Source organism: Dermacentor silvarum, chromosome 9 (genome assembly GCF_013339745.2).
Source record: "Dermacentor silvarum isolate Dsil-2018 chromosome 9, BIME_Dsil_1.4, whole genome shotgun sequence".
Classification (NCBI taxonomy): Eukaryota; Metazoa; Arthropoda; class Arachnida; order Ixodida; family Ixodidae; genus Dermacentor; species Dermacentor silvarum.
Window position 1 is genome coordinate 107,059,177 of NC_051162.1, and position 27,854 is coordinate 107,087,030.

Here is a 27,854-nt window from a genome sequence, read left to right on the forward strand (position 1 = left end):
GTTTCCCGGGTGCATTGCAAAAAAGCACGTGCACAAAATGTGCGAGAAACTCACGATTCCGACGCATCGATCCGGATCGCCTCCGGTGTAGAAGTTTGAGAGCTCGGAAGGAAAATCCAGAGCCGTTCTCACGGTTCCCAGCAGGAGGCTCGGGATGAGCCGAGATATGGCCGTGCTCGGTGACACCATTCTCGTCGACACTGTGCGCAGACTACTACGACGATACGACTCGATCCGATTATTCGTTCGACGTGACTGTCAGGCCGCAAGGAATCAAAAAATATTCAGCGAGAGAGAGCTAGTGAGCAAACGAAGCAAAGATCGAGAAAAAAAAAAGAAAAAAAAAAGAAGGCGTCACTTTCTTCCTTGGCTCACCGCTGGTGGTGAGAGTGGGGAGCGCCCAGCTCGACGGCTATGGCTGGAGGCGTGGAATCGCGTCTCGGTGACGCACGAGCGACCGCAAAAAGCGGCTTCGGTAAAAAAAACGATAAACGAATATAGCCAAGGTCAATTAGCGTCCGGCCGGTGAGAGAAAGAGTCTTCGAGATGGGGGAGAGGGTGTGCAGCCAACCGTGACGTCATTGTAGTCACGAGGAATCGTGGGGGAGAAGGAAAACGTCCTTAGGACTTCGCCGGCACGTGAAGGCGTAACACTGGATGGGATCGGCAGACCCCCGTGACGTGTAGAGTGGGAGGGTGGTTCGATATTATAACGAACGAGTTTGCCGAGACCTTTCGGAACGAATAAACAGCTTTTCCCGCGTTAGAAGGTTCCTGCAATTTTCAGAACACTCGTGGCAGTTTCCTGCGTTTGAAAACGTCAAATCAATCTTGATCTAAGAAAAAAAAATTCTACAGGAAGAGTCGACTATAACGACGCAAGGTAACGTCACACTGTAAGTTACGACTTGTTTTGTCTGATACGGTCGAAGCACGCTTCACTGCATGTCGGTCATAAATATGGAAAGCGTTGGAGTTTCTTTCCTTTCTTTCTTTTGATAGTACGTTGCTGTGTTTGAATACGTTGTCTCAGGCTCTGGCTGTCGTTTGCTTCACAATTATGAAATACCCTTAGACTACTATTTCTCGATGCGCTGGTCCACTGGAGACCCGCTTCCACTTTCGCGAACTCTCTTCTTTGACAGATCACAAATCTCTGCGACTCATTGATGCTGTCTTTTACTGCTCCCAATTTTACTTGACTAACCCAGACGTGCTCTTAACATCTAGCCCTCCATTAAGCATTCCTTACGACTTTGAGCAATTTTCTTCGTACGCCGGTGACCTGCTTCACTCACACGGACGTGGTAGAGGCCTGTGTCATTTCTCAATGTGTGGACTCCGACCTCTTGGACACTCTCTGCCTATAATACACGCAGTACAGGCTGATGCCACGCTTGAAACATATAACCTGGCACTCTGGTGTGCACGCTATCACAAAAAACACACCTGTTGAGTCACCATTCTATGGACATCTTCATAACATTCTTCGCTTCCTGTGTACGCCCGAATCGTGCTTCGCTTGACTTCACACGCGCGAATCCAACAACGCACATCACTTATCCCTTTTTAACCGATTCGAAGCACGCGCGCCGATCTCTTTCCAATAAAGTTATCTACACACATACCTCCTCGAACGCGGCAGGAACACCCGCAAGCACAACGCACGCGCACATACCAAAAACACGCGCGCTGCTATCGACGATCAGGAAGTTTCGGTGGCAGTTAGCCGGACCGTCAAAGCAGACCGGCGAAAGCAACCGTGTGCCAACAAACCGCACGGTCTCGCCGATGTGGGCACCAGGCGGAACCACTGAGATAGAGAAAACTGCGACCCGGTGCATTTGGGCAAATAACCCACCCGCGACGACTCCTTCCGTTCGCCATATACACCACCGCGCTTCTGTCCCTCTCTTCTCCTTTTCATCCACTCGCTCTCTGGCTTTGTGTGTTCAGCTTGACAATCAGGCACGTTTGCTCGCGTTTTCTTTTTTTTTTAACAAAGAAGGTGGCGTGTAACAGCTGTGGCTACGAACGCCCGGTGAAGCCGCCGTTACAAAAAGCCGTCGTTGTTTAGCTGTCTTCATGGTCATGTAGCAGTTGCATTTTGCCTTCCGTTTTTTTTTTCATCTAGCTTTCCCTTCCATGAGCACAAACAGAAACAGAAAAAAACTTTCGCAAAAATAGAGAACGAGAGACAAAGAGAGAGAGAAAGAGAAGAGAATTTAACGCTGCAAGACAAAGACAAATAGCCCTGTTGACTCCTTCAATTCATTTTCCCATATTTCACTTCGCTTTTAAGAGATTTCAAATACTCCCCGATTGAGTATACGCCCACTCTTCCAAACAGAGCCAACGTTGGGGATTGCGATAACTATCCTGGAAGTGATTACATATCAGTGGTTTGCTTCCTCAAAAAAGTGTCGCCAGCCCTCCCTGCATTTGTGAGGTGTTCCATTCGCTATGAAAGCAATGGGACCGTTCGTTGATTTTTATTTATTTATTTATTTATTTATTTATTTATTTATTTATTTATTTATTTATTTATTTATTTATTTATTTATTTATTTATTTATTTATTTATTTATTTATTTATTTATTTATTTATTAGTGAGTGAGTGAGTGATCCAGTCGTATCAATCGAAAGAGAAACGTAGCGGCGTTTTGCGTTCGCCTTTCCGTAAGTGAGTTGCATGGCAAAGAAAGAAAACCTGATACGATTAATCTATGTTGCATGAAAAACAGCTGCTACTGCAATACATAAGTGTCATTCATATCTATATGTAGTTAAAAAAGTCGCAGTTTCGCCCGAAAGGCGGAGCATTGATTGCGATAGCCAATTATTGGACAGCTATGCGAAGTAAGGATAGTAGTTTTATCGACCGTGTAAACTGATAAACATAGGATACTAACTCAATGAACAAGCATGGTGCCACGTGCGCACAAGCAAAACATGAAGACATCTCACTCGATGACCGCGGCAACTCGCTGTCAAAACGCTGGAGTGAGGAAGCGCGGCCGCAGCAGCGAGCGAATTGACCTCGGTGCGTCTCGCATCAACGCGAACTAAGCCGCGAAAACACAGCGCAAGGCGGGCTGTGCCCGTGACGCAGACTACTTTCGAGATACACCGGCGCGCGCGACCTCCGGAGCCGCCCGGTGTAGAACGCCCCCTCCCCCACCTTCCTATCCTCCCCCCGGAGCGTTGCGCGCGACGAACGATGGCGCGCTTCCTTCCCGCTTTCCTCCCTTGCGTGCGCGCGATTGCGCCGCCATCGCCGGCTCATCCTCGCACGCTTTCACTCGCACATACAGCATACGGCGGGCAGCGACCATTTTATCGCCGTTCGACTTAATATGGAACCTCACGGCGACGACGACGGCAGAAATACGCCTGTAGTGTCCACATAATTGCTATCGCAATAAAAACTTTCGGCAGACCCCATCTCACGATGGCTGCAGACGTTAATGCGATTAGCATTAAAGCAATGTAGCGACGCGCCATATTACGACCGCAGCCACGCGTGATGTGTTAGGCGTGCATGCAGCTGGTCACTTCTGCCGCTTTTCCCTCTCGACCGCTCCGCCATCTAGAGGGGAAGTTCGTGTGGGGCGCGTGCGTGAATATATATTCCGGCAATTTTGTCTGAATATACTATACAGGGTGTTAATTTTTAAGTTTTACGGAATTTTTAAAAATCGCCTGTGGCAAGCAGCATAATTCTTATCGTTGAGCTGGGTTATTCATAGAGGCGGATATTAGTATCAGGAGAAATCGAAACACCTATTCAACTAAGTAATAAACATTCAATAATTATCTTCGTAGTTAATTAATTTACACATATTGCAGTTTACTAATTGTAGCCGGTGAGCTTGTCAGGCGTACCGACTCGGAATGAATTTCCAGAATGACACCAGTTTGGAGATTTGCGCCATCAAACTCGCCGTAAAAATGTGCTGTTGTTCCAATTACTTTTTTTACCAAAATACTGTTTTATACATTGAAGCACAAAAGTAACTGGAACGCCCATGTATTTCGTCCCACACTTTGGCAAATAATATGTCGAAATTGGTGTCATCCTGGGAATTCATTTCAAGTGGATGCGTCTTGCAAGATCAGCGGCTACAATTCATAAATTTTAATAGGTGTCGTAAAGTAATTAAATAAGAAGTTTATTAGTCAATTCATGTTAATTAGCTGAATATATGTGCTTCGATTTCTCGGGCTACTAATGTCCGCCTCTTCGAATAAACCAGCTCAACGATAAGAATTACGCTATTGCCACAGGCTATTTTTAAAAATTCCGTGAAGATTTACTTCGAACACCCGGTATAACGGTGATTTGATTCCGCCAGCACCGAAGACACAACTTGGCGTCTAGAGGTTCATTGAAGAGAGGCACACATCCAACGGCACATACGCAGCGACCCAAGTTGACTTCAAAGAGGTTCAATGGCATTGAGGTTCATTGACCCATTGAGCATATCCATGTGCCGAAGTTAGCCCGACGGTTGGTTTTGAACCTGGTTCCCTAAGCACAACAGCCCAATGTTTTACCCATTAGAGCACAGACTACCCCGTGACCCAGGCTGGCGGAAAGGGGTTTGAGACCCAACCCGACAGGAACACAAGCGGAAACGGACTCCCCTAAAAGGGCGTGGAGTTCCCGAGGAATGCTAATCACATTAAGATATGTGAGCTCTCAGCAAATCATATATTAAGTCACTCGCAAGACAGTTGTGTCATTTCCGTCGTAGTTATATCGTTAGATGGGACCCCTTATTTTTCCCGGTGCTTTCTCGAACATTCAGAATAATCCAGGGTCCTCGTCTGCCTGCTTGTTTATTTTGCAAACCATGCTATTTTTCCTCGTCATTTCGCATCTTAGTCACACCTGCCAACCTTACAATATAAAAATATTACAATTAAAGTAAAGAAATACTAATATACGGAGAAATATATAAAAACAGTTTGATTACTCAACATGCTGATTCCTTATTAAATATTCCTTGCCTTTGTTCTGTAGGAAGGCTGTGAAAAGGCACTGTGCTCTACAGTGGCAGCAAGAATAATCTGCGCCAAAAACAAACAGAAACGTTTGTGACGTTTCTTCATGAAATATTCGCGCAACAGCGGCCGAAATATCGGTTGTCTTTATGCATTTGTTCTATAACATGGTGTCGCTGCTGGTATAGGTCGATGACGAGTCCGAAAAACCAGGCTCCTAAAAATATCTCAGCGGCTGTATTTCTACTTTTTAAAATCAGTTTCGCTCTAAACCAGACCCAAATGAAAAACAATAAGATGATTGGTTTTAATACGACAATCGTAAACAACCTCTGAACATTGGGCATCTTGCGGTAAAATATTGGTAGCAGGTATACATAGTGCTTTCTTTTTACCCTTCCTCCATTCCGCCAGAGCAGAGTATTGAGTTAGATTATTCTACGTTGGCCAAACGTCCATCTTCGGTGTAAATGTGTCAAAACAGCGTACGTCACTTTGTCAGTGTCAGTGTCACTGGCGTAAAATGGCACTCGCAGAAGTTGTGCTACCGGCATTCTTGTTACAAATAAGGATATTCGGTGCAGTTCCAAATATAGGCTGGCACTTTTAATCTTCAAATAACGAGATATCTTGCAGACTAGTTTGGCATGGAGAGGCCTGAGTTAACGCCCTTGAAATGTGTGTCACATCAATAAAAGGTGCAGATAGGATAGGATAGGAATAAACTTTATTTGTCCAACGATTATTGCTGTTGGAGCCCGGGGCTAGGCTGCCAGGGGTCCATCGCTGGAGGAAAATCTTCCGAGATCCCCGGCAATGGTCCCTGGCTCGCTGGACTGCCCACTCCTGGTCTTCGGATATTGCTCGGTGCATTACAATAGACCAGTAATCGGATTGCTTATAGTTCACAATGAATACTGCAGCACTCAAAGCGAAAAAAGACAAATACCTGGCAAAACATTTCTTCGAGTGCTTGAGCAATGTACTGAATTGTACTATGTAAAGTTCAACGCATGTTCTACATGGCACCGCCCAGATAAAACAAAAAAAACGGTAGTAATGGATACAAAGTGTTTCCAGAAGCGCATATTATATGAGATTCCTAAGAGGAATAACTCGTTCTACTAAGGGCTCGTTCACTAAGGGCTAACTTAGGGCTCGTTCGTAGGATAACTAAGGGCTCGTTCACACCGGCGACTCGCAGAGGTCACGGGACAAAATTGGTCGCAAAGCGATCAGTCGCAAATGGTCGAAAATGGTCGGTTTTGTCCAGAAGTGACCATTTTGGATCAACCGCTCACTGCTGTATTTTTCAGTCGCGCGACTGCAGTCGCGCAGCTGCTAAACTAATCAGGGCCGCAGCAGCAGGCCGTCGGTTTACGCTGCCACTTATTTTACGTTGCGTTGGCGACCGGTACCAACCGAGATACATTTCAGTGTAGCGAAGGGCGGGTTGCGCTAGCCGATGAGAACGCCGGTCGTCGTGAGTCGCTCCTTGGTCGCCATTCGTGGTCGGTCGCGTGACCTCTGTCAATTGCCGGTGTCCCCTTAATCTGATTCCATATAAATTCCACATAGACTTCCACACAGAGTGGAACAATTTACCAGATAGTGTTGGCAACGAGCGTAACCCCATTATCTTTAAACAGATGCTTACTGATCACCTCGACCTCTCACCTTTATAATGACCTTACTGAGTTTTAGAGCGAGAGCTCTACTTCACCATGTCTCGCAAGGTCATTCATCGCGTCGAAATGGCTTTCAGCCGGAGGAGCGCGAGCCGCCGAAGCCCAAGTGTGGCAATTGTGACGTCACGCCACGTGATCCACTACGGAGAGGCGTCGCAGCTGCGCTCGCTCGGAGCCTCGCCGCTGTGGTACCACCTGACTATAGGCGAGGCTTTAACGGCTGCTTCACCGGCTCTTGGTCGCTCAGTCTCGCCATGGATGGCCCACCCGCTGGGCCGTCTGTGCGTGCGCTTCAGCGCAAGCGACAGGCTGAATCCAATCATCCAGTATATATAGCTAGACGGCAGGCTTCGAAATCTCAAGCAAATGAAAAGTTGGCTGCTGAAACACCGGAGCAAAGGGAGGCCAGGTTAACACGTTATAGAGAAGCTTATCAAGCGCGGAAGCGTGCATTAATGAAACACTGTGTGCATATATAGTCTTTGCAAAACCAAGCCAAACAGACCTTTCGCTCATGATAACTAGGTTTACAAGAGTTAAACCTCAACAATTGTTTCCTTCTTTTGCGATTGCCGATTCACATTGACCCTTTTCTGGCAATTTGCTTTTGCATTATATTCGGTGTGCTTCTTAGCTCTCTTCTTTATTTTAGTTTTGTTCTCAAACTACTTGACAGGCTGAGTTTGATAGGAAAATGTATGTCTTTGTTTCTTTTCCTTACATTCTGCAACAACCCCTCCCCCCTTATGTAATATCACGCCAGAGATCCTTAAGGGACAATAAAGGATGAGACACTGTTTGCAACTAAATCGACGTTCAACAGATATTGTGGAAGACAATCGTGAGCCGGATTTGTTTTTCTTACCTGAAACAATGTACTATTTTTAGTTTTTGTTTTCTTATTCTTCTTGCTGCACACACACCCACTGCAAGTTTACCAACAAATAGGGCGCTGGCGTCCGTCTTGGGAGTGCTGGGGGGCTTGTGCCGCCATCATCTGCCATAGCGCAGTTCGGCGGTCGCTTCTTGTTTGGCGATTTACTTCAACCCATCACGCGGCAATCATACCAAGTTAGCGTCAAATGTGGCGTCCTTAAAATAAGCCGATTCTTCATTACTTGGAAGCCTCTTTGGTGAAAAAGAAAGGGAACGGTAGCAATATGTGATAATCCACTTTCACGATTGTCAGCTAATACTAAAAAAGACGCTTTGAACCAACTTCAGGAAACAGGAAGACCTGTTCATATTCTTTATTAACATTGCACTTGGATGCAGCACTGTATCTGGAAAGGGGGGCGGGGGGGGGGGGGGACAGGAGAGGGTGCGTCGCATGCAATGATCCATTGCTCCCAGGCGACATTACCATTATGTGTTACCGCCTACTGATATTTTCCCAAATCAGTTGCGTTATAGTTGGTATTGTAGATACTGCAGTGACGTGCGGTATCCAGCAGTTGACAAAATGCTTGCAATATTGGTCATTGTTGAAATATATGAAACACCTTCGAAGGGCTTGTCATGTGACATTCCTACAGGGTGGGCGCATTTGGGCTATCACTTATACCGTTAGACTTGTGGTTTTTAATGTACACCTGGTTTTAAATGACTGTTGCTTTCTTTTGCGAGCTGCTCTAAGATGAAAGAGGAACTCTCTCCCAAAATGAGCCCTTCATAACTGCTCTGCGTAATGCAAGATTAATTTGGAAACTTCTTTTTTCATTCTTTCTATAAGGGGGAGAGGGAAAGGGCAGGTAAAGGCCAGCAACTCCAATCATCCATCTCTACTGTCAATAGCGCCACCCCATACTACCTACGTGAGCAAATGCAGGGTGTATAGGGAGTGATGATGCATTCCTGTTACAATCGGGTTGCGGCGTGGTAGATTGGTTTGTTTCGTCCATCTTGCGTTCCATTGCAGTTACCTGCAATGATCCTTGACGTTTTTTTACTTGTGACTCTTTTGGTGGGGCTCCGGGGTAAGGCTTGTGTCGGCTTCGTCACTGCTCTGTCGGCTTCGTCACTGCTCTGTCGGCTTCGTCACTGCTCTGTCGGGCCCAAGCCACCAACTGACGCTGCTGGGCAGAGCAGCTCACGGACAGGCCCAGCCGATGGCGAAGGGCGCATTCCCCGGAGCGCCGTGATGATAGTGCGCTCTCCACTGTGCGACTCCCGTCAAGACTGCCTAGAGCACGGTTTCATTGCACGACGATGATGAAGATGGTGGTCGTCGTGGTGGTGGTGGTGGTGGTGGTGGTGGCGATTTATTGGCATCTCCTTTGAATCGGAGCGGTGACGAATAGTCACCTAGCCTGCTTGAGTTAATCATGTATGCTATAGATGCTTTTCATTCTAGCATTTTTGTATGCATGTCCTTAATCATTTTTCTCTTCCTCAAAAGTTCTCTAACTGCCTTGTAGCGCTACCTTTATCTGTAACGAATCCGGCCGTATAAATCTCTTCCCTGCTTTTTGTACACCAATACTCTAAACGTTTCTTGCTTATCGCCACCGCTGACCGGTTGATGCTTCCACTCATTTCACTTCAAATCCAAGCGCTTCTCGAAGGTGTACGCTACCTACGGGTCTCACTACGGGTCTCACTTCGCATTCCATTAGGATTTGCTGAGTGGTCTGCGTATTTTGGCTGCAGTATACACATGCCTCATCTGGTTGCGGATACTTTCTCCGATATATTTTTGTCCTTAGGCACCCAGCTCGAGCCTCAAATATCAAGTCACTGTCCTTTGTGTTATCGTACAGATTTTCTTTTCTGACTTCTTTCTTCTGATTCTTCTAAACCTTCTCGCCCTAGTAAATCGCCCTACCAAGAACATTTGCGCCACCTACTGGAGCAAGCTGGAACAACATAGTCGCTTTGTAGGCCCCCGAAATCGCACCGGCATTGCGATCTCGGACACCGCGTCGCTTCTGAGAATGCACTACCAGGTGTACGGTGCTTCGTCACAAACGGTCATGGCAATGCCCTTTGCGCGGTTCATACTAACTCTAGCCTTGCACAGCTTCCCATTTTCCGCGATTCTGCACGGTGACAGGCAGCACGCAGTTCTTTATCGCGTGATGAGCGGTTGCGTGGTCGCGCCATGATGCGGGATGGTAAAGAACCGTTCATATCAACTGGCGCCTATCCCGACTCCCTCTATGATCGCGTAGAATCTTCAGGAAGGGGAAGCTGCGCAAACACATGGATAAGGCCGCGAGTGGCGAAACCCTGTAGGCCTAGCGGCGCACGGCCAAAACCAACTGTGTAGTTGTAGCTGTTTGCAGTAGGTGGCGCTAGGGGTGTCAGACGCGCACGGTTTCCGCACTCTATATCGACAGCCCGGACAGGGACTGTACATAATGCTTTAATTTAACTCCCATTGACTTATCCACTATGCTTGCACGGGAAGAAAACCCCGTGCGCGCCAAACTAACATTGGAGCTATCCGGGAGCCCTGCCTCTGAATTTCTAATGCTCAACACCCGGCGGGACATCGACGACACGCTTCTGTTCATTTCATGTGCGTGCTGCACTGCGGCGTATAGAGCGTGTACGCCATTGTAAGCGAAAACGACTCGCGGTGCTAGGAGGACGTCGCGTATTTATCCAGAAACTCCAGCAGGTCCTTGTACAACAACGTTGGGTTGTTCAGCGCCATGGCGAAGTGCACGTGTGTGTAGTAGGGGTCGTCGATGAAGTGGTTCTTCTTGACCCGCGGTCCGAGGTCCTTGATGAGCTCCCGTACGTTAGCCATCGACACAATCCGATCGCCACGACTCCAGAAAATGCCCACGTCGGTCTTCACGTTGCCTATCTTGTATTCTGGAGGGTCCTCCTGCGGACACATCTCTAATGAGTGCTAATTCATCGTTCACACACATCTACATGCCGTCTTATTACAGCTTTGAAACGCAGAAGAAAGAAGTATAAGCAATATATAGCTGGCTGCGAACTACGGCGATGCGATTTCTCCAGTGAGAAGGACAATTCGGCATTCAAACTTACGCCACTAGAACAGAAAATATTAAATTCAGTAGTTAACGGTGGTTAATCATTTGATTAAGTATAACAGAAACACCAGTTTCCGGAATACTTCTGCTCACTGAGCAATGTTTGTCCTGACTTCATGTATCAGTACCCTTTTTGTTTCTTTAATGACTTGGCCCATACTAAATGCTGGGACACCTTGTATATACCACAGACATACAAGTCCAGAACATGAAGCTGACGCCGCGAATGTGACTGTATGGTGCCCGCATATTTGCTATCGCAATACAAATACATAATGAAGTGCTCTTTATTGGTGCTTACCTGACCGTAATAAATCTTGTTATCCACCGGGCCGTAGTCAAACTTGGTAGCCTTCTTTGACTTGACAAGCTGTTTTGTGTAGCAACAAAGAAATGTGTTTCAAACAACGGCTATAGGTTTGAAGCTGAATCACATTTGACTATATGGCACTTATAGATTCGGGACGAGATAAAAAAACAAATGATCCCTATGCACCAGATAAAAACCAATGATTGGTTCAGAAACTACTCAGTTCACTGAATGTCATGATGGAGCAAACATAATTTCATACAATTTTGCTTCAACCTATTACCCATGTGCGGCCAGATGTCAAAATAAGACCGAAAAAAAACTGTAAATAAAAAGAATGTGAACTTCACGCGGTACGTGGCGGCAGCTCTGATATCCACAAGAGCATAAGCAAGGCCTTTGAGATTGTGGGCTGCTCGTGTGATCACGGAGGCCATGACGTGACCGGAATGCTAGTCTTGGCCAACTCATTGGCGTCACTCGGGCGTACGGAGGACGCTGATGGTGTTTTACTTTCTTTGCCCTTTTTTGTTGGCTGTATCATTTTCTCCCTTCCATATACGTATCCTTTACTTGCACTTCTACGAACTTTTCTGCGCCCGTATTCACAGAAGCGTTGTTACGTTAGAAATGTTCGAAATAGCTATCGCGAGCCATTCGTATTGTCGGACATATCATTAGCTAAGGTGGCCGTCTAACCTCAAGCAGCGCTTACGAACGACGATATTTGTAAATGCAGCCCCTGTTCTTTCAACTACAACTACCTTCTTTGATCTTAATGTATAAATGCGTATTGACAAGTGTTAAAGTTTAGTGAATTAGACTGAATGCAATGTTTCATATATTTTCCTTCAAAAAGAACAAGGTCGCGGATAAAAGAGGACCGGCCTGAAGAGGTCTCGGCTACTTTACAAAAAAGCTGACATGGTGGCCGTTATGAAACAAAGAACAAAATTTAGTGCGTGCAACTGATATCGGGTCACGCACAGAATTGAATATATAAAGCTACATTTCAGCGCGGATTGCAATCAATACTATGCATAGGATAAACATAATGAAACACAGTTGACGTAAATAACATGAAATGCAAACATACAACACTGTGCGATAATTTGTAAAAATTGTAGTCGGTAAATATCAGAACAAAAAAAGCAGCCGCTGACCACAATACCCCAAAAAGAGCCAAATACTTCTGTCAACTTTTGTTATGGCCAGTGAAGGTCCCCTTCAATTAACCGTTTTGTAACAGATGTGTTGAGATTTTTGTAAGATATATCAACGTTATACTTAAGAGAATAATTGCTAAGTAGTTTTGGCGCCATATATTTAAGTTAAAATTTGTTTGCCATTATTAGTACGAACGCTTGGGTTTTCTTCACTTTCTTAAGGAGAGCGTAGGAATGCTGGTATAGTATGGTGTGGTAGGGCTGTGGTCTGTAATGGCATTTGCAATTGGTTTCGGTGGAGGTATTGTAACAAGTTCAAAAGGTACATAATTTTATTTATGTATCTTGTGTTTACGACAGATAGGTGGTGCGGGCAGTCCCATCTGTCTACCAAAATATCCATGAGCAGCACAAAACGCGCCTCTCTGTGCGGCCAATAATTTGATAATTGCTTGGATATGTTGTACCCCAAGTGTGAAATTCTGTTGTGGACTGCAATTACATATGTGTCGAACAGTCACATACAATTATTCATATTATTTTTCAAGCACCGTCTGCTTCGTCATTTTCTGTCCTGTCCTCTTAAACGTTACTGGCAGATATTTTCCAAGTTGTAGAGACTTCAACCCACGTCCCTCACACGTAGCGACCTACCTGAGAATAGTGAACGATATTCTTCAGTGAACTCCCGGCAGGAACGTGGCAGAGGTACACCGGAATGCGAGACTGCAATGAATAGGGTGTGCTCATCTTATTTCCCAAAACGGGCGCACACATTCATCGCACGTCTGACACTCACTCGTCTTCAGCATGTTTCCAATTACCACGGCTGCACCTACGGCACCGTCGATACTACAGCTGCGAAATTCTTACAAAGTGTAGTTCTTTGTTCTGAATAAAATTGCCCAGCTTAAACATTTGCTCAGAACTATCAGTAGAGCGTTTCTTTTTTTTTCATATGAAACTATGATTTAAAGGAACTACGCAGATCCACTGAGCTACCGACAGAGTCAAAACGTTACAGCATGCGAGTTCCATGACGAAATGAATGTGAGCCCAGTATTAGGTTGCACTTATCAAAACAGTACAACACTGTTGGTAGCGTACACTAGGCCGCGACCAATATTTGAAAGTGATTAAAATACGTTAGAAAAATAATTTCAAAATTTGTTATGTAGGCTGCACGTCTAGGCTCGCGAAATATTCGCCTCTTTCTTAGATATCGCATTTCGTAACTGTACGACCCTATCTGTACGTGATCTTGCTCATCAATCACCAATTTATGTGCACGTCGACGAATTCGTGCCAACTCGCCACGGCTAGTACGGCGGCGCGGTATTGTGGCGCCATCTAGCGTACACTCGACGAATGACGGTTGGCGCCTCCGAGATTTAGGTGCGCGCGTTCGCGTCTTCTTTCTTTTCGTCCTTTATTTGTTTGCGTCGTCAGGCGTATGACACCCAAGAGGCTTCAGACACGATCACAAGAACTACTGCAAACATAAATGTAACTTACTGTCGCAAGAGGGGCAGGCGTTTAGGAGATCGACCACTAGTGTCATGTGTTAGTAACGGGGGCCGAGCAGCAACCTCACTTAATGCGGGACGTCATTTAAAAACTGACACAGCGCAGCGCATTTTCGTGCAAATCGCTTCACTGAAATAAAGGGAAACTCAATTTCTCTGTAAGCGCCAAGTCTGGTTCTATTCCGGAAACACTTCCCGTCGGAATCTGTAGCGACGTCTTTAAAAAGCTAATCCCGTTGTAATGGACATTGATCCGCTGACATAATTCTTACGGTGTAACCATTACAACACACTCTGGCCACATGTCAAGTTTGGCTTCGCTTCGGCAAGGCGCAGAAGCTCTAGAATCACTTTCGTAGGGAACATTCTGCAGTGAAGCAGTTTTAAAGGGACATGTGTCAATTGCCCGAGAACAGATGAACTAGCATTTCGGAAGGCGAAAAAGAGCAGTCACCATTTATTTCAAAACACTACATAGAAAACAATTTCATGCAAACAAGATTCAAAACCAGAGCAGCTCTATCGCCTGAAGTGTTCGACCAAAGATGGTTTCCTTCAAGATTCCGCGTATGCTGAGTGTATAAGCCTGAATAAGATGGTTTTGAAAGGCCCCGAAAAATCTTGTTTGACTATTGCCAAGAAAAGGGACACTCAGAGGTCGTTTTTCAGTTCAATATACTAATAATATTGCAGAGCTACCATAGCAGACTGCGAATGAGGTTGATGAGATTTATCGACAGTAATTTAAGATGGGTAACTTAGAAATCCCTCTAAGCACAAATGCGGGAAGCATAGGTGCTAAACCTACTTTTTTCTTTCTTTTTATCATTTAAATGTAATAATACCGCAGAAACAGTGCCTTTATGATTAGGTGACACTCGCTGTTACGACCATCGACAAATAAAAGGAGCTGTTTACAGTTAATTTATAAAAAACGCTTGACTAAGAATGGTGTTCTTCTGCTCTACATGTAAAAACCCCAGTCATTATAAAGATTAGATTTGAAGCTATAATCTAAGCGCTGTTCATGTTCTCAACCTTTATTATTTTTGGAATCATCTTTATCATGCGCATCAGATTCTTCCGCGTGCACCGTCTGGGAGCTGCCGAATAAGAGTATTCGTTCGGCCTCTGTCATACATTAGTAAGAAATCGCACCTTGAATTCGAACGAAGCACAAGCTTGCCACCTAAGCGCAAAGCACTTGCACAATGAAATGAAAGCAAGTCATTGGGGCATGCAAACCGCAAATTCAGTAGGGGAAATCAGTTTAGAGGGAAATTGTGATATGAAGAACGCAATCTCCACGCAAGAGACATTCAAGAGATGCGATTACTATATTGACAAGGAGAGAAAAACGTTTGATTGACACCTGGTAGCTAAGCGAACTAAACGCAGTGTCCCAAATTCCAAGGTATATGGTACAAGCTTGCCTGTATTAATTGGCTCGAAGGTACATATGATCACATAGAAGGCTTCCTACAAGATGTTTCACAAACCAATGTAAACACTGAATGTAACTTGCTATCACAAATGAATAATTTCTGCATTCCCACTTATACAATTAATACGAGACGAGGTAAAGCTTCTAGTTAAAGTAACAAGATCGGCTGCGCATTAACGCACTCACACCACAATCGAGTTACCGTTTCAATACGCTCGAGTTTGTGTAACAGATTTACAGTGCATGTATAAATAAATTGTTCTCTTATTTTACTACGGAACCACTTCGTTCTATTATTGCTGTTTGGTCGCTAATAATAGGAACAAATAAGGCCTCATCCAGATCAGGTTGGTACCATGTTCATGTACTTGCTGCCGAGGTTGCCGAACTCGTCTCCGAGTAAGGAACAAATGCCTCTTGTTGGCAAGGCACACAAGCTTCGCGCCAGGGGCAGCAAGGGGAACCCCTGGGGCATGATTTCGTACGTTCCGAAGGTGTACGCCATACGCTGCGTATAGAAGAAAGAGATCAAAGATAGGCATCATTGAAGGTTTTCAAACAATGCGACCTTTTCATAAGGCGTACAGTGATAAGCTCGTCCATTACGAGCAGCACCACCATGTCAAGCATTTAGGGGAAGAAAACAACCACCGGTCACATGCTGAACCACTGACTAAGTTTAGTTTGTATTTATTTGGTAGCTCGTTACATGTCGTGTTCTTCTCCTTTCCTATGCATTCCGACCGCCTTCGAACCGTAAGTGCATCGACTTAACGGTGAAGTAGGCTCTGTCTGGTAAGCGGGCAGCTTCAACGGCCGTAAACTCAATAGTCTATCTAGTCGACGAAACTATGCCGAATTCTGTCGAAATCTTGAAGGCCTTCGATTGGCGCACTCACGCACCCCTCAGAAAGACCAGAGCATCGTAAACAACGCATTTAAAGATAAATAATCGCAATAAATTATTTACCTTGAAAACCTAATTAGTATATTCTTTCGGCAAAACCGACCACCAGTCCCACGCCATGTCAAAAAAATGTCGCAGTTTCACCCGAAAGGCGAAGCATCAATTGCGATAGCAACTTACTAGAGAGCTATACGGAGTAAGGATAGTAGTTTTATCAGCTGTATAAACTTGGAGATGCAGCAGCACCAGCAACGCGCAGAACTGTTGTCGACGCCGTCGCCGTTTTGGCCGCGTTCGCACCGAACGCGCGCGGCGTTGGTGACTGTTGCCAGGGCCTCTGGGGGCGGCTCGGAGGTTTTCGACGAGCTCATAACGGGAAACTCGTCGAGCAGCGTCGGAAGTCTTTACCACCTTCTCCCCTCGCAACGTTTCTATAAAAATGCGCATTTGGTGCCTCAGCTAAACGTCGCCTCTCCTCCCTCCCTCCGTCCTAAGGAGGCTTATGTAGAAGAGGCTTACTTGAAGCCAAATACACACTTTTTTATTGACAAACAGGGTCTAGTGTTCAATACAACACTTGACACTTACCCTGTTTGTCAATAAAAAAGTGAACAGGTCGTTCAGTGTAACTGACTTTTATATAAGCCTTATGACTCGGGTCAAGCCATAAAATGCTACATTTCATGCTTGCATTAAGCAAATTTTAGCAAGAACAGAGCAGCAGCAATCGCAAAATACTTTTTCTGTGATTTTAAGGACAAATCGCCATATTCGACTTCACGAGGAGGGGAGAATGAAAATAAAGAGAAACAGGAAGACGGACAAGCATAACGCATCACATCGCACACAAAGAAGCAGTAGATGAGTTCTACAGATGAAAGTATAATTCGGTAGCTGGAAATATATCTCGAACTGCCAGCTGTGCTGGCCTCGTAACGAGCTTCAGCGTGAAGAAGTATTTTAATGATTGGAAAATGTAGAGAGGTCGGCCGGAAAATGGAGCACCTTTTATGTGAAGAGGTCAGTGAGCAAACGTCATGAACGACTTAGCTATTTACGACTTGCCCAACACCACAGAACTACAGCTGCTGTAATCCGCGCAATGTGCAAGCTGAAATTTCCACCAGAAGAAAAAAACTTTGCCGCCGCGTTATCTACCGCACGCGACTGCAGTCTGTGTACCAACCTCCAATCCGGATACGATATACTCTGCAGAGTAACTGATGTAACCATTGGCACACGTTTCAATTGCCTTGAATATTTAGCTGCGTGTATTTCATTTCCTCCACGTGTCTCGAAAATGTTAACCAGGCCTGTAGCTCCTGCGGTTGCCCACGCTTATTTTGATATCCAGCTGTAAACTGCTTAAAACGCTCGTTTCCACTACGCATTTGCATTTATTTGTATACTTTTGTTTTGGCCTTTTTCCAGCCAAGGAGCCGGGCGTATTGGACAACTAATGTAAAAAAAAAGCACTTGGGCCAATGAAAAAAAAAAAAAAAAACCCTGTTTCCGCCCGGGATCGAACCGGGGACCTTGCGCGTGTGAGGCGCACGTGATAACCACTACACCACGGAAACGAGCACGGAAAGTGCCGCTCTAGAAATGCTTTTGTACTACATTAGATAATAGTTGCAAATAAACATGCAAATAGAGTCTTGTGGGACTCCAGAAGAGAGACCTTCGTCTTTTTGTTTTCCCCTTTAATATTAATTGCGCAAAAGTTTGGCACACAGCACTGCTGTGCTCTTGCTCAAATTTCTATCCACGATCACGTTTTATGGCTCGGGTTCTTCAATATAACATTTGGCACTGTTACATGTTTGGTTTGTCAAGAAAAAAATTGCATTTTCTTTCGTCTGCACCCTGCACAGTGAGCGATGTTTAAAGCATGGCGGCTGTGTCAATGCCGCGCGTGTAGTATAGCAGTTCATTGCGTTTTTTTAATAATATGTAGTAAAAAATAACCGCCCATGAAACCCGTCCAAATGGTAAACCAGCGAAGCTGAAATGTGCGGCCCCAGTATGAGCCACACGGGATTGCTTGCTTGCTTGCTTTCTTTCTTGTCCCTGGCTCATACCCGCGTATGGCAAACATTGGTACCCTTCCATGCCAATTTTCGTATATACCAAGTGAACGAGACGCGAGTTTTCACCGCAGGAAATTGTTGTTCTACGCGTCGTTTTGTACGCGGACGCGATGAGCCAGAACCTAGCTTATACAGATTTGCTGTAAAACGCTGGTCTCCGTATGGTTAGTCATCTATAGTAATGAAAGAGTCGTGGGCTTTTCTACTTCCCCTGCAGCATGACTTTTTTTCTTTGTGTGCATGATCTCCTTTACCTTTCTGAATGTATCTCCGTTATTGAGGCAGAGACAGGGAATAAACGAAATAATGGAATCACCAACAAACCACCATACAAAATATGAGCATTCTGGAAGATACCTGTCAGAGTCGTTCTCGCCTGTCACTGATTTTCCGCTTATGCTTGCACACTGTTCACCATTAACAATGTCATCATAGTGACTTGTTGGTTTAGTTCTTCCAGTTACTTTGTCTGCTTCTTCCCGGTGCTTTTCTCTTGTTTTCTTTCCGTTTGCTGACATTCCACTACATAATATCAATATCATCATTACCGTTATTCACAATCTGAGGCATTTTATGCAGCAAACCACTAACGCTCTCTGAAAGCGTAACGTGAAAAGTATCCGATTTTGTGAAGTTTACGAATAGTGAGCTAATATTATATTAAGTAGAAAAGTCCGTACGGGACCCTTTGGGCCAGAGCATAGCCCGCTATCCCTGGAAAACTAAACAGCCCAGGACAGTTTAAAATTATTCTCTGTGGCGGACTTCAGGGTCCACCGGCTACCACGCCGTCTTGTTCAAGAAAGAGACGGCACGCCCGAATGGCACACTGGTTATAATGGAATAGCGAATGGCCACAAGCGCTTCAGCATGCGGAAGCTCGCGATAAGCAGAAAATATCATCTATCCTCTACAAGGCGGATGAAAAAAGAAGTTCGAACATTCTCCATCGGATGGCGGAAGGATCGATAGGCAAGTTGAAATAGGAAGCAAATTTACGACGGTTGACCTGCAAGAGCACCATTTATATATATATATATATATATATATATATATATATATATATATATATATATATATATATAGGAGGAAGTTGTGCTTCTGATTTTCCTAAATACGCTTGGCCCATTGAAAAATCCAGTTACTACTATATATATATATATATATATATATATATATATATATATATATATATATACGCCCACTTTGCACGAGAGAACAGTAAGTCGCCCTATCCGCCATGTTGGAGGATCAGAACGGTGAAAAGCTGCAGAAGCTGCGTCTGTTGGCGTCTCACGCCGTGGTTCTCCAATGGTTCTGGCACAGATGCCCGCTCAGCGTCCCGACTGCGTCTGACGCGAGTTACTAGCGGCAGTGAATACTGTCAGGAGGAATCTGCTTGGTATCATCTTAGCCGACTGAGTGATGACCGACGTCATCCTAGTCGCCATGTTGGGGGACCAGCGTTGTGATAAGCTGCGTTCGTGACGTGACATGAAAGTTATCTATGCATTAAACAATATATTCAGTGAGAGAAGAATGGATGTCACGCTTGCAAGGAATTAAAGTACATGTCATTGCTTGCACTTGTTTGCGAGACGTGTGAGGCAGTTCATGGCAGCTGAAGCTCACCAATACATGATCGGCGAAAGGCATCGCTATGGCGAGGGCATCGGAGTCCATGTGAGATAGCTTGTTGAATGGAGCCAGGCCAGCGAACACCTTCACCTGCGTCGGATCCACGAAGAAGTATACAGATGAATCAGTGAAACGCACAATTACGAATAGGATTTACCATATTGAATAAGAAGTGGGTCTATTCCTCCGAGCATATCAATATTGAGTGGAAAGCTGTTAGATGAGAGATGCTTGAATTTGTGCGCGAGGAATTAAAAAGACACTGAACTCCAGCCCCTATACGCAGGCACGGGAAACCAAGTGCACAAATTTACCTCGGTTTAACCAATTAGCCCGCTGTCAAATTTACCTTAATTATGTGTCTTGTTTGTCGGCTCGACTAGTCAACCAACTGCTTCCGCTTGGTGCCCTTTGTCTGTATATGCTTGAGGGTCGCTTTTCTTCATTTCTTGGGCAGAAATGTAAGAACGTCAGCTAGCTAGCCCGCTGTCAAATTTTCCGTGACTATAGGCGAAAGATCACTTCTCCAAGGCTGAATTCGATGACCGTACCGTAAGTATTTCGTGTTTTTAGTGCAATAATTACTGCTACGTGTGACGCAGCAACATCTAAACACCAACACGTATTTTTTCCACCCATGAACGAGTCACCTAACCGTCAGGCTGCGTTTCCACTGCGATAAGATAAAAGGCTTAACGCAGTTTCCTTCGACTACGGCGTTACGACGCCACAGGCTCATCATTGTCATAACTCATCGGCATTTTAAAGCTCGGGTTCATTGTACCGTGCTTTTGTAGGCTATCTCCTGGAGGGCTACAATTACAAAAAAAAATTACGAGAATCAAAATGTACCGAGAGACTGTGACAGTGGGAGAGAAATTCCACAGGCTGGCGAGAAACTTTACGGCAATCATAGTTACCTGGGACGTTTTAAGTCTCACAGCGTAGACTCACAAAAACGCGCGTGAAGCTTCAATTATGACTGTGCGCCGAAAGACGCTATCTATGGCAGCCAATTTGTATCCTCAATTGGTTTGATAGCCATACGTTTCTCTCTCATTGTTCTGTTTCATTTACTGCTTGTGAATCTTCAACCTGCCTTTTTTTTCCTGGATGTCCGGGTCGCTCTTGCATTTTTGTTATAACGAGACTAAACATCACTTCGAGCCAGGAAAAAAATGTTTCAAGTCAGCCATGTTTCTGTCGTTGTTTCTGTCCTTGTATTTCCCTTGTGCTGTTGATTTCTTACAACCTCATTCGAATGTTCAAGGATGACTAGAATACACAAGCTATGTACAGTAATTTTCACCCGTCAAAACTTTAAAATAACACGTTTGTGTGTCTCGACGTTTCATAAATATCATGTCCCAGGCTCACTTTACTGGCAACTTGGCAATACGTACGCGTACAGTGTCCATCAGTTTGGGAAACGTGCCCGCTGAGAGTGTTGGCGTGCTTGCATTTACTTACGGGAATTAATCATACAGCGCAACAAAAATGAGCGTGTTGCGTACAGGTGTTATGCACGCGCTAAGCGACCTTGCTTCAAGTGAAGTGGCCATGTCGGAATGTATCAGTGCAGTGGGAAATATAAGATCGCCTTAGTCAAGCGTATACTGCAGCCTGAAAGCGCTACCCTTCCTCAACATAGGCCTTTGCATGTCTCATTGAAATTAGGAAACTGTCAATCATACTACAACAAATGGTTCGCAGCTGTTATGTCACGCGAAAAAAGAAGAACTAGGCCAGAGCATAGCCTAGCTGATTCTAATTATTGTGGCGTCTCGGCAGCTGCGCGCGCGTCACGGGCCATCTTGCACATACTCTCGTTCAACCAGGGCCGGTATTTTGTAGCGATGCCTTTAAAGTAATAATGCCTTTTCGCGCTTATCTCACTTTGTCAGTGGTCAGAGCGACGGTCCGCTCGCGTTATCAACGCGATCATCCGGCCGTGAGCGGTGGATGATAAAGACTATTCCAAAATAAGTCATAAGGCATGGCTACAAAATCGCGGCCCAGAATGACGCTTCTATATACTTCGTACCTCTAAATCGTGCACACTGTGACGCACTTGCGTATACACCCAACACACCTCGAGTTCTGTTAGATATGTCCAACGGGGGTGAAGTCCGCATATATTGCTTTAAATAAATGCGTGACTGGTGGTGGGATAGAACCTCTGTCTTGCAGCACATCACCCCTATGTCCTAACCATTAGGCTACGGTCCCATGCATGCTTCTTCGTGCCAAAGTCAATCTAAGAAACGTCTGGCGAATGTGTCACGAACTAGTTAGTCGCATTCTTCCCTCGTGATAGCTAGCGATTTTAGACGCTGTGTTAGCTCTGCCTTCGGGATCAACCAATACTTTCTTTGTTAGACTGCTCTGGCTTCAGGATCAACCCATATTTTCTTTGTTAGACTGCTCTGCCTTCGGGATCAAATATTTTCTTTATTAGACTGCTCTGCCTTCGAGATCAACCAATATTTTCTTTATTAGACTTCTCTGCCTTCGGGATCAATCAATATTTTCTTTATTAGACTGCTCTGCCTTCGGCATCAACCAATATATCTGCTTGCTTCGCTGCAAATGACGTCGTAAGACGATAGGCTTCTGCCGGCCCTGATACGCAACACCCTCTCTTCTCCCCCTCCCACCCCTCACGCTCTTCCCCTCCCCTCTCACTCCTCCCATGATGGATGCAATGGATGTTTTGCTAAATTCAATTCAAATTTCCCGCGATCGCCCTGCTCTCGAGCCATCTTTTGGGACCTTTTATTACTGTTGGCTTAAAGCCGGCTACAGAGCCGGCTGCTTCAGTCGGCTTGTTTTTAACGCGTACCGTCTCATCGACACCATTTCTAACGCGTTGAATTTTCATTTACTAAAGTAAAAACCAGGCCAACGTGTATTCTTAATTAAATGAACGCTGCGGATCACGGTTATGTACATATATTTTGCCTCAAATAGGCCTGAGGTTTCCTTTGCGCTGTATATAGTTGACGTGTATGACCCCTTACCACCAGTGCAAGTAGCTAGGTTGGTTTTGGCTGGGCGGTTGAATCATTTTTGGCCGGGCGACATGCAACGCCGTTTTAGCCGGCCGGTTGAATCGAGTGAATGGTGTTACACCTGTGAATTGTAAAAAATGTAGAGATGACAATAAACTTCTCTTTGTGTGTGACAGACAGACAAAGTTTTTCGCGTTTAGGTAGCCCAAGAAAGACTATATCGTCTTTAAAGCTCGCCGCCACACGAAAATCATTCCAAGACGCCCCTTACCAGCTTTGCTTTAAAACATGAACAAAAATTTACATCATGCGAACTCATGCAGCCACCGTACAAATGAGTTTCTGCATTTGTTGTCCGTTATCCAATGGATGTAGTCCTCTGGGAAATTAGACTTGAGTATGGTATCCCTGAGCAACTTCTTCATTAAATCCTTAGTGGGACGGCACATCTACAAAAAGTTATGTATCCGCTGTAGACGCAGGAGCCGGGTACATAGGACACGTTCCAGGTTGTTAGTTGCAGACCTCCAGACCCAGGTGAGAGCAGGTGTTAGGGTTACCGCAGCTCGACGACTCCGAAGACAAACTTTCTCCAACCAAGATATAGGTTGGAGGACGCGTGAATTTTTATAACTTCTCATTCTCGATTCATAGGGTACGAAAGATTTGATGATGTGTGGTGTTTTACGGCGCAAGGGCCAGGTATGGCCAAAGAGCGCCATGAGAAGTACGAAAGATTTAACAGGCTCGACGAAGCTGCATATTCTCACTTTGTCGTTGTAGGTCGGCCTCTCGGACATCATGGTGAAAAACAGGAGTGTGCCCTGTGAGATTCCCAAGTACAGGAGATCTTTCCTGCCGGTCTTCTTGAGGACGTAGTCGATTTGGGCCGGCAGGTCGTATTTTGAATGTTCGTGGAACCTGCGGCAGTGGTTTGTATAATGTTAATCAGCTAACAATTTAGAGGCACTTAATTGCTTAGAATTTAAAGCACAATGCTTTCTTTAGATTACAAATTCCAGCGTACACTTCAGTCGATGGCGCAACGACTTCTTGTTGTTCCTTAGTGAAATGGCGCAACCCACTCTAAGGAATCGGCAGTGAATCGGGTGGTGACAAGATTGTTATTATCAATTTTTGGGAAAATAATGTTAAACGAAATAAGTATTTTGTAAATGTAAAATAAAATGTCTACTATTACAGATATGAAGGCTTAAACATATAAATATTGCATAAAATATATGTGAGCTTAAGTACAAAGAACAGTTTTAATATGCAATTCTTTTTGTCTCATGCAGAAAGTTGCAGAGGGTTTCAAAAATGTCCCTACGGCTATAACCCAGTGTGGTGGGCCAAAAGAAAAGAATTACCGGAAGAGTCAAATTCAAACCAAGGTTTCGGAAGGGTTCTACTAAAAAAGTTGTCGCAGTTTCACCTGAAAGGCGAAGCATCAATTGCGATAGCAAATTTGTAGAGAGCTATACGGAGTAATGATATTAGCTTTATCAGCTGTATAAACTTGGACATGCAGCAGCACCGGCAACACGCAGAACTGTTGTCGACGCCGTCGGCGTTTTGCCCGCGTTCGCTCAAAATGCGTGCGGCGTTGGTGACTGTTGCCGGAGCCTCTGATATAAATAGGCACTTGGTGCCGCAAATAAACGTCACCTCCCTTCCCTCCCCCCCCTCCCCCACGGCCTCTCGCGCGTCGGAAGAAAGCCGTGCTCCCTCAAGGGCTGCAGAAGATAGCGCCAACCTTTCCTTCCCAAATGAACCACTTAGTAAGGCGCGTTTGGTCTACATATATGGTGATTGTAAAGGAGGAAAGAGACGCCTAAGCCCTTAAGCGAGCACGGCGAAGAACACGCGTTTGTTCTCCGCCGTGCGTTCACTCCCCGTGAAAGCGCGCGCCCCTCGCGCCCTTTCACTCGCACATACAGCGTTCGGCGCGCGGCGACGATTTCATCTCCATTGACGTCATACGGAACCTCACGGCGACGGCGACGCCGACGGCAGAAATCTGCTTTTGAGTGTCCATATAATTGCTATCGCAATAAAATATTTTCCTTTGAATAATGGAGCAGTACATTTTATTGCGATAGCAATTATATGGACACTTCAACCGGATTTCTGCCGTCGCCGTCGCCTTGAGGTTCCCTATAGATAAAATCTTCGCCGCGCGCCGTATGCCCGAGCGGAAGCGTGCGGGGACGCGCACTATCACGGAGAGCGAACGCACTCAATCACCCACGCGCAAGCAAGGAAGCGGGAAGCCAGCGCCGGAGGGAGCGCAGGGGGGGGGGGGGGGGGGCACTTCTACTCTGCCAACAACCGCGCTCGTCGCTCGCTCGCCCGCACCGTCTCTTATCTCCACACGGCTCTGACCTTTATGCGCCGTGCATTCGCAGCTCAGTTTCCGTTGAAGCGATAGACCGCACGTTCCTTCGCCCGCGGCGGCGTCGTTCCTTCGCCCGCGGCGGCGTATGCGCTCGCTGCCAGCGTTTTGACAGTCGTTGTCTGCAGTCGGTCAGTGTGATCTATTCATGTTTGTTTGTGCGCGCTCACACCACGCTTGTTCATTCAGTTAGTAATAGTCGGGCCACATTTTCCAACGCACGCTACACATGCAATGCTACCCGGATCGGCAGTGCAGCACTACAGGTGTGTCCCTTCGCACGCGCTGCCCACGGGAAGCGCTTCTCATCAACACCACCGTTTCACACGCGCCTTCTCGTGGTCATCGAGTCTCTCTTCATGTCGGTCTACTTACGCCGCAGCACACCTGCTTACTTAATCAGCTCATGTTTACTACAATTCATATTGCAACAAAGCCGCTCACCTTACTTCGTATGACATTGCTGTGTTGCTGTCGCATTCATTGCTTCGCCCTTAGGGCAAAACTGTGACATTTTTTCAACAGTATTTAAAAGAAAACGCGATATTTAGGTACTGATGTATTTTGATACTTATTTAACGTCAAGTTGACTTTCTCGTGTGGTAGCTTAATGTGATAACTTCTTTTTATCAGAATTGAAAATAATGATCAGTTTCCCGCGTCGGATGATATTGTATGCCACTTTGTTGTGAACTGACCAAGTTCGACATGATTGATTAGCTTGTAGCTCTTGTCATAAGATATTGCTGCAGCTCTTCATTATGCATATTTTGTATATATTCGTAACTTTGTCTTATGTTCCTTGTGCTATAGTGAGGGTTTATTCTTAGGCAACATTGAAATATATTTTTATTTCTATTTATTTCTTGTTTATCATTGTGTCGTTCATTGCTCTGTCTTTAACTACAAGATTGATCTAGCAGGCTATTCATCAGGCAAACTTCTCGTTTTGTTGCAGGTAATAAAACAAAATCGAAGAAAACTAAATGTGTGCCAAAATATTGAATTATCAGCATAATAATAATATCGGTCATCCTGAACCAAATTGCGCTCGAAGGATAACATTGCATTTGCAGGCTCAAAGTTATTAGCGTTCTGAACTTCAAAACTAACATTCGTTATTGAATAGCGTCAATGAATGGCGTTCACTGACATTGACTGCACCTCAATTTGTGAAACTTTTATTGTCTGTAATTACGATCACTACGAAGGACAAAAAGCTTAAATAAACGAACTATTTTACTAAAAGGTGAACAAAAAAGTGAAACCACTCACGAAAAATTCCAGAATCTCCGTGAACGTTTGTTGTACTTCTTGTGACGTTTTCCGTACGTATTACCACGTACGTTTCCCATCCATACGTCGTATTTGTTGTCGGCCAGAACGTAGCCTGCAAATGAAGATCCATTAAGTACAAGTGCAAGCGGTACATGAATTTTGTTTTTCTTTTGTCGGGAATATGACGGAAACTGTCCTCCACTCCAGCTGAACTTCATGTAGCATAGCAAAGACAGAACTTTCAATAGGATGGCTGAATAAATAAACCTTTATTGGGAAAAGTATAAAAAAATGTCTTATATCACCTCGCTTATTGAAAGCACCCGCAAATGGCCTCATTGCGCTTCGAATTAGATAGGCACCACATAAAAGGCTACATACGTATATCAAGGTTTCGAGGACGATTTTGTGCGTCCAAGGTACAAACTACTTCTTAGTTTCACGTACGCGAATCTGTACCTAAAGCCTGGATTCCATAGCGACTGTATCCGAAAGCGACTCTTCGAAGATGCTGTAGAAATAGTTATTCACTCATTCAAGTACCACGGTTACGTAAGTTATCTAAAGCTCACTCATTGATTCGTTCGTTGACCTGCTCATCGATTTCAATATTTAGTTGATTGAATGTCCAAAGTCAAGAAGTGGGGCGACAAGTGGAAGTACACTGCTGGATAGAAGTTTTATAAACAGGGATAACGTGTGTCAGACAGGCTGGCCGACATTTCTACAGGTGGACCTATTTTGTTAAACTAACCTGCCTGAGGCACTTTATTCCTCTTGATACAACTTCTATCCCACAGTTGATTTATTCGTGTTTATTGATTGAATGAGTCAATGATAAATGTAAAGTGATTGAATGATTGTATTTTGCGTGCCAATGCTGCACCAGAAGGTCATGTGACACGTCATAGATGCACCCTCGATATAACTATTTACCACCTTAGTTAATTTAAGAAGAATCATAATCACGCGGGCGCGCTGCTGTGTTCTACCCCCCCCCCCCCCCCTTCATTTTGAAACACTGTCTGCGAAGCTGGAAGTAGAGCATATGACCTCATGCTTAACACTAAGACAAGGCCCGCAGGTCAGCTGACACGCACTCTCACCTCCTCCCGCCAATTATACCTGCAAAAATCATTTTGTCAAAATCCCCTCACGATCCTTCGGCAAGGATATGCACCTCCAGACCTCAGATTTTGTGTGTTGCTAGAAATCAGCTTTGACGCTTCTTTTGGCAAATTACGCTAACACTCCAGAGAAAGAGAGATAGGAAGAAAATGCAGGGAGGTTAACAAGTCTTCGTCCAGTTTTCTACCCTTCACGTGGGGAGACGAGAGGGGAAAAGAGAGAAGACAGGAGTTCCATTTATTCGCGTGCACTGGA

General features: G+C 45.1%; 2 protein-coding genes and 1 non-coding gene across 4 annotated transcripts in view; all 3 read right to left on the minus strand.

Annotated features, from left to right (window-relative positions):
- LOC119464074 (lipase lipl-1-like) overlaps positions 1–27,854 on the minus strand; it is a 236,414-nt gene that overhangs the window by 40,541 nt on the left and 168,019 nt on the right. Inside the window, exon 1 of one of the 2 annotated variants that reach the window (XM_037724896.2) lies at positions 55–266. The exons of the other annotated variant lie outside the window; for it this stretch is intronic. Within the exon in view, the coding sequence (XP_037580824.1) occupies positions 55–189 (135 nt within the window). The 5' untranslated portion in view covers positions 190–266. Of the gene's footprint in view, positions 1–54; positions 267–27,854 lie in introns of those variants that run through there. 2 annotated transcript variants of the gene reach the window in all.
- LOC119464075 (gastric triacylglycerol lipase-like) overlaps positions 8,723–27,854 on the minus strand; it is a 30,956-nt gene continuing 11,824 nt past the window's right edge. Inside the window, exons 3-9 of the mRNA XM_037724897.2 lie at positions 26,469–26,583; positions 23,569–23,719; positions 19,782–19,877; positions 15,508–15,660; positions 12,837–12,908; positions 11,008–11,076; positions 8,723–10,531 (exon numbers count right to left, since the gene is read on the minus strand). Of these exons, the coding sequence (XP_037580825.1) occupies positions 10,280–10,531; positions 11,008–11,076; positions 12,837–12,908; positions 15,508–15,660; positions 19,782–19,877; positions 23,569–23,719; positions 26,469–26,583 (908 nt within the window). The 3' untranslated portion in view covers positions 8,723–10,279. The remainder of the gene's footprint in view (positions 10,532–11,007; positions 11,077–12,836; positions 12,909–15,507; positions 15,661–19,781; positions 19,878–23,568; positions 23,720–26,468; positions 26,584–27,854) is intronic.
- On the minus strand, positions 17,567–17,639 carry Trnav-cac (transfer RNA valine (anticodon CAC)). The gene has a single exon. It is a non-coding gene; the product is annotated as a tRNA-Val (tRNA).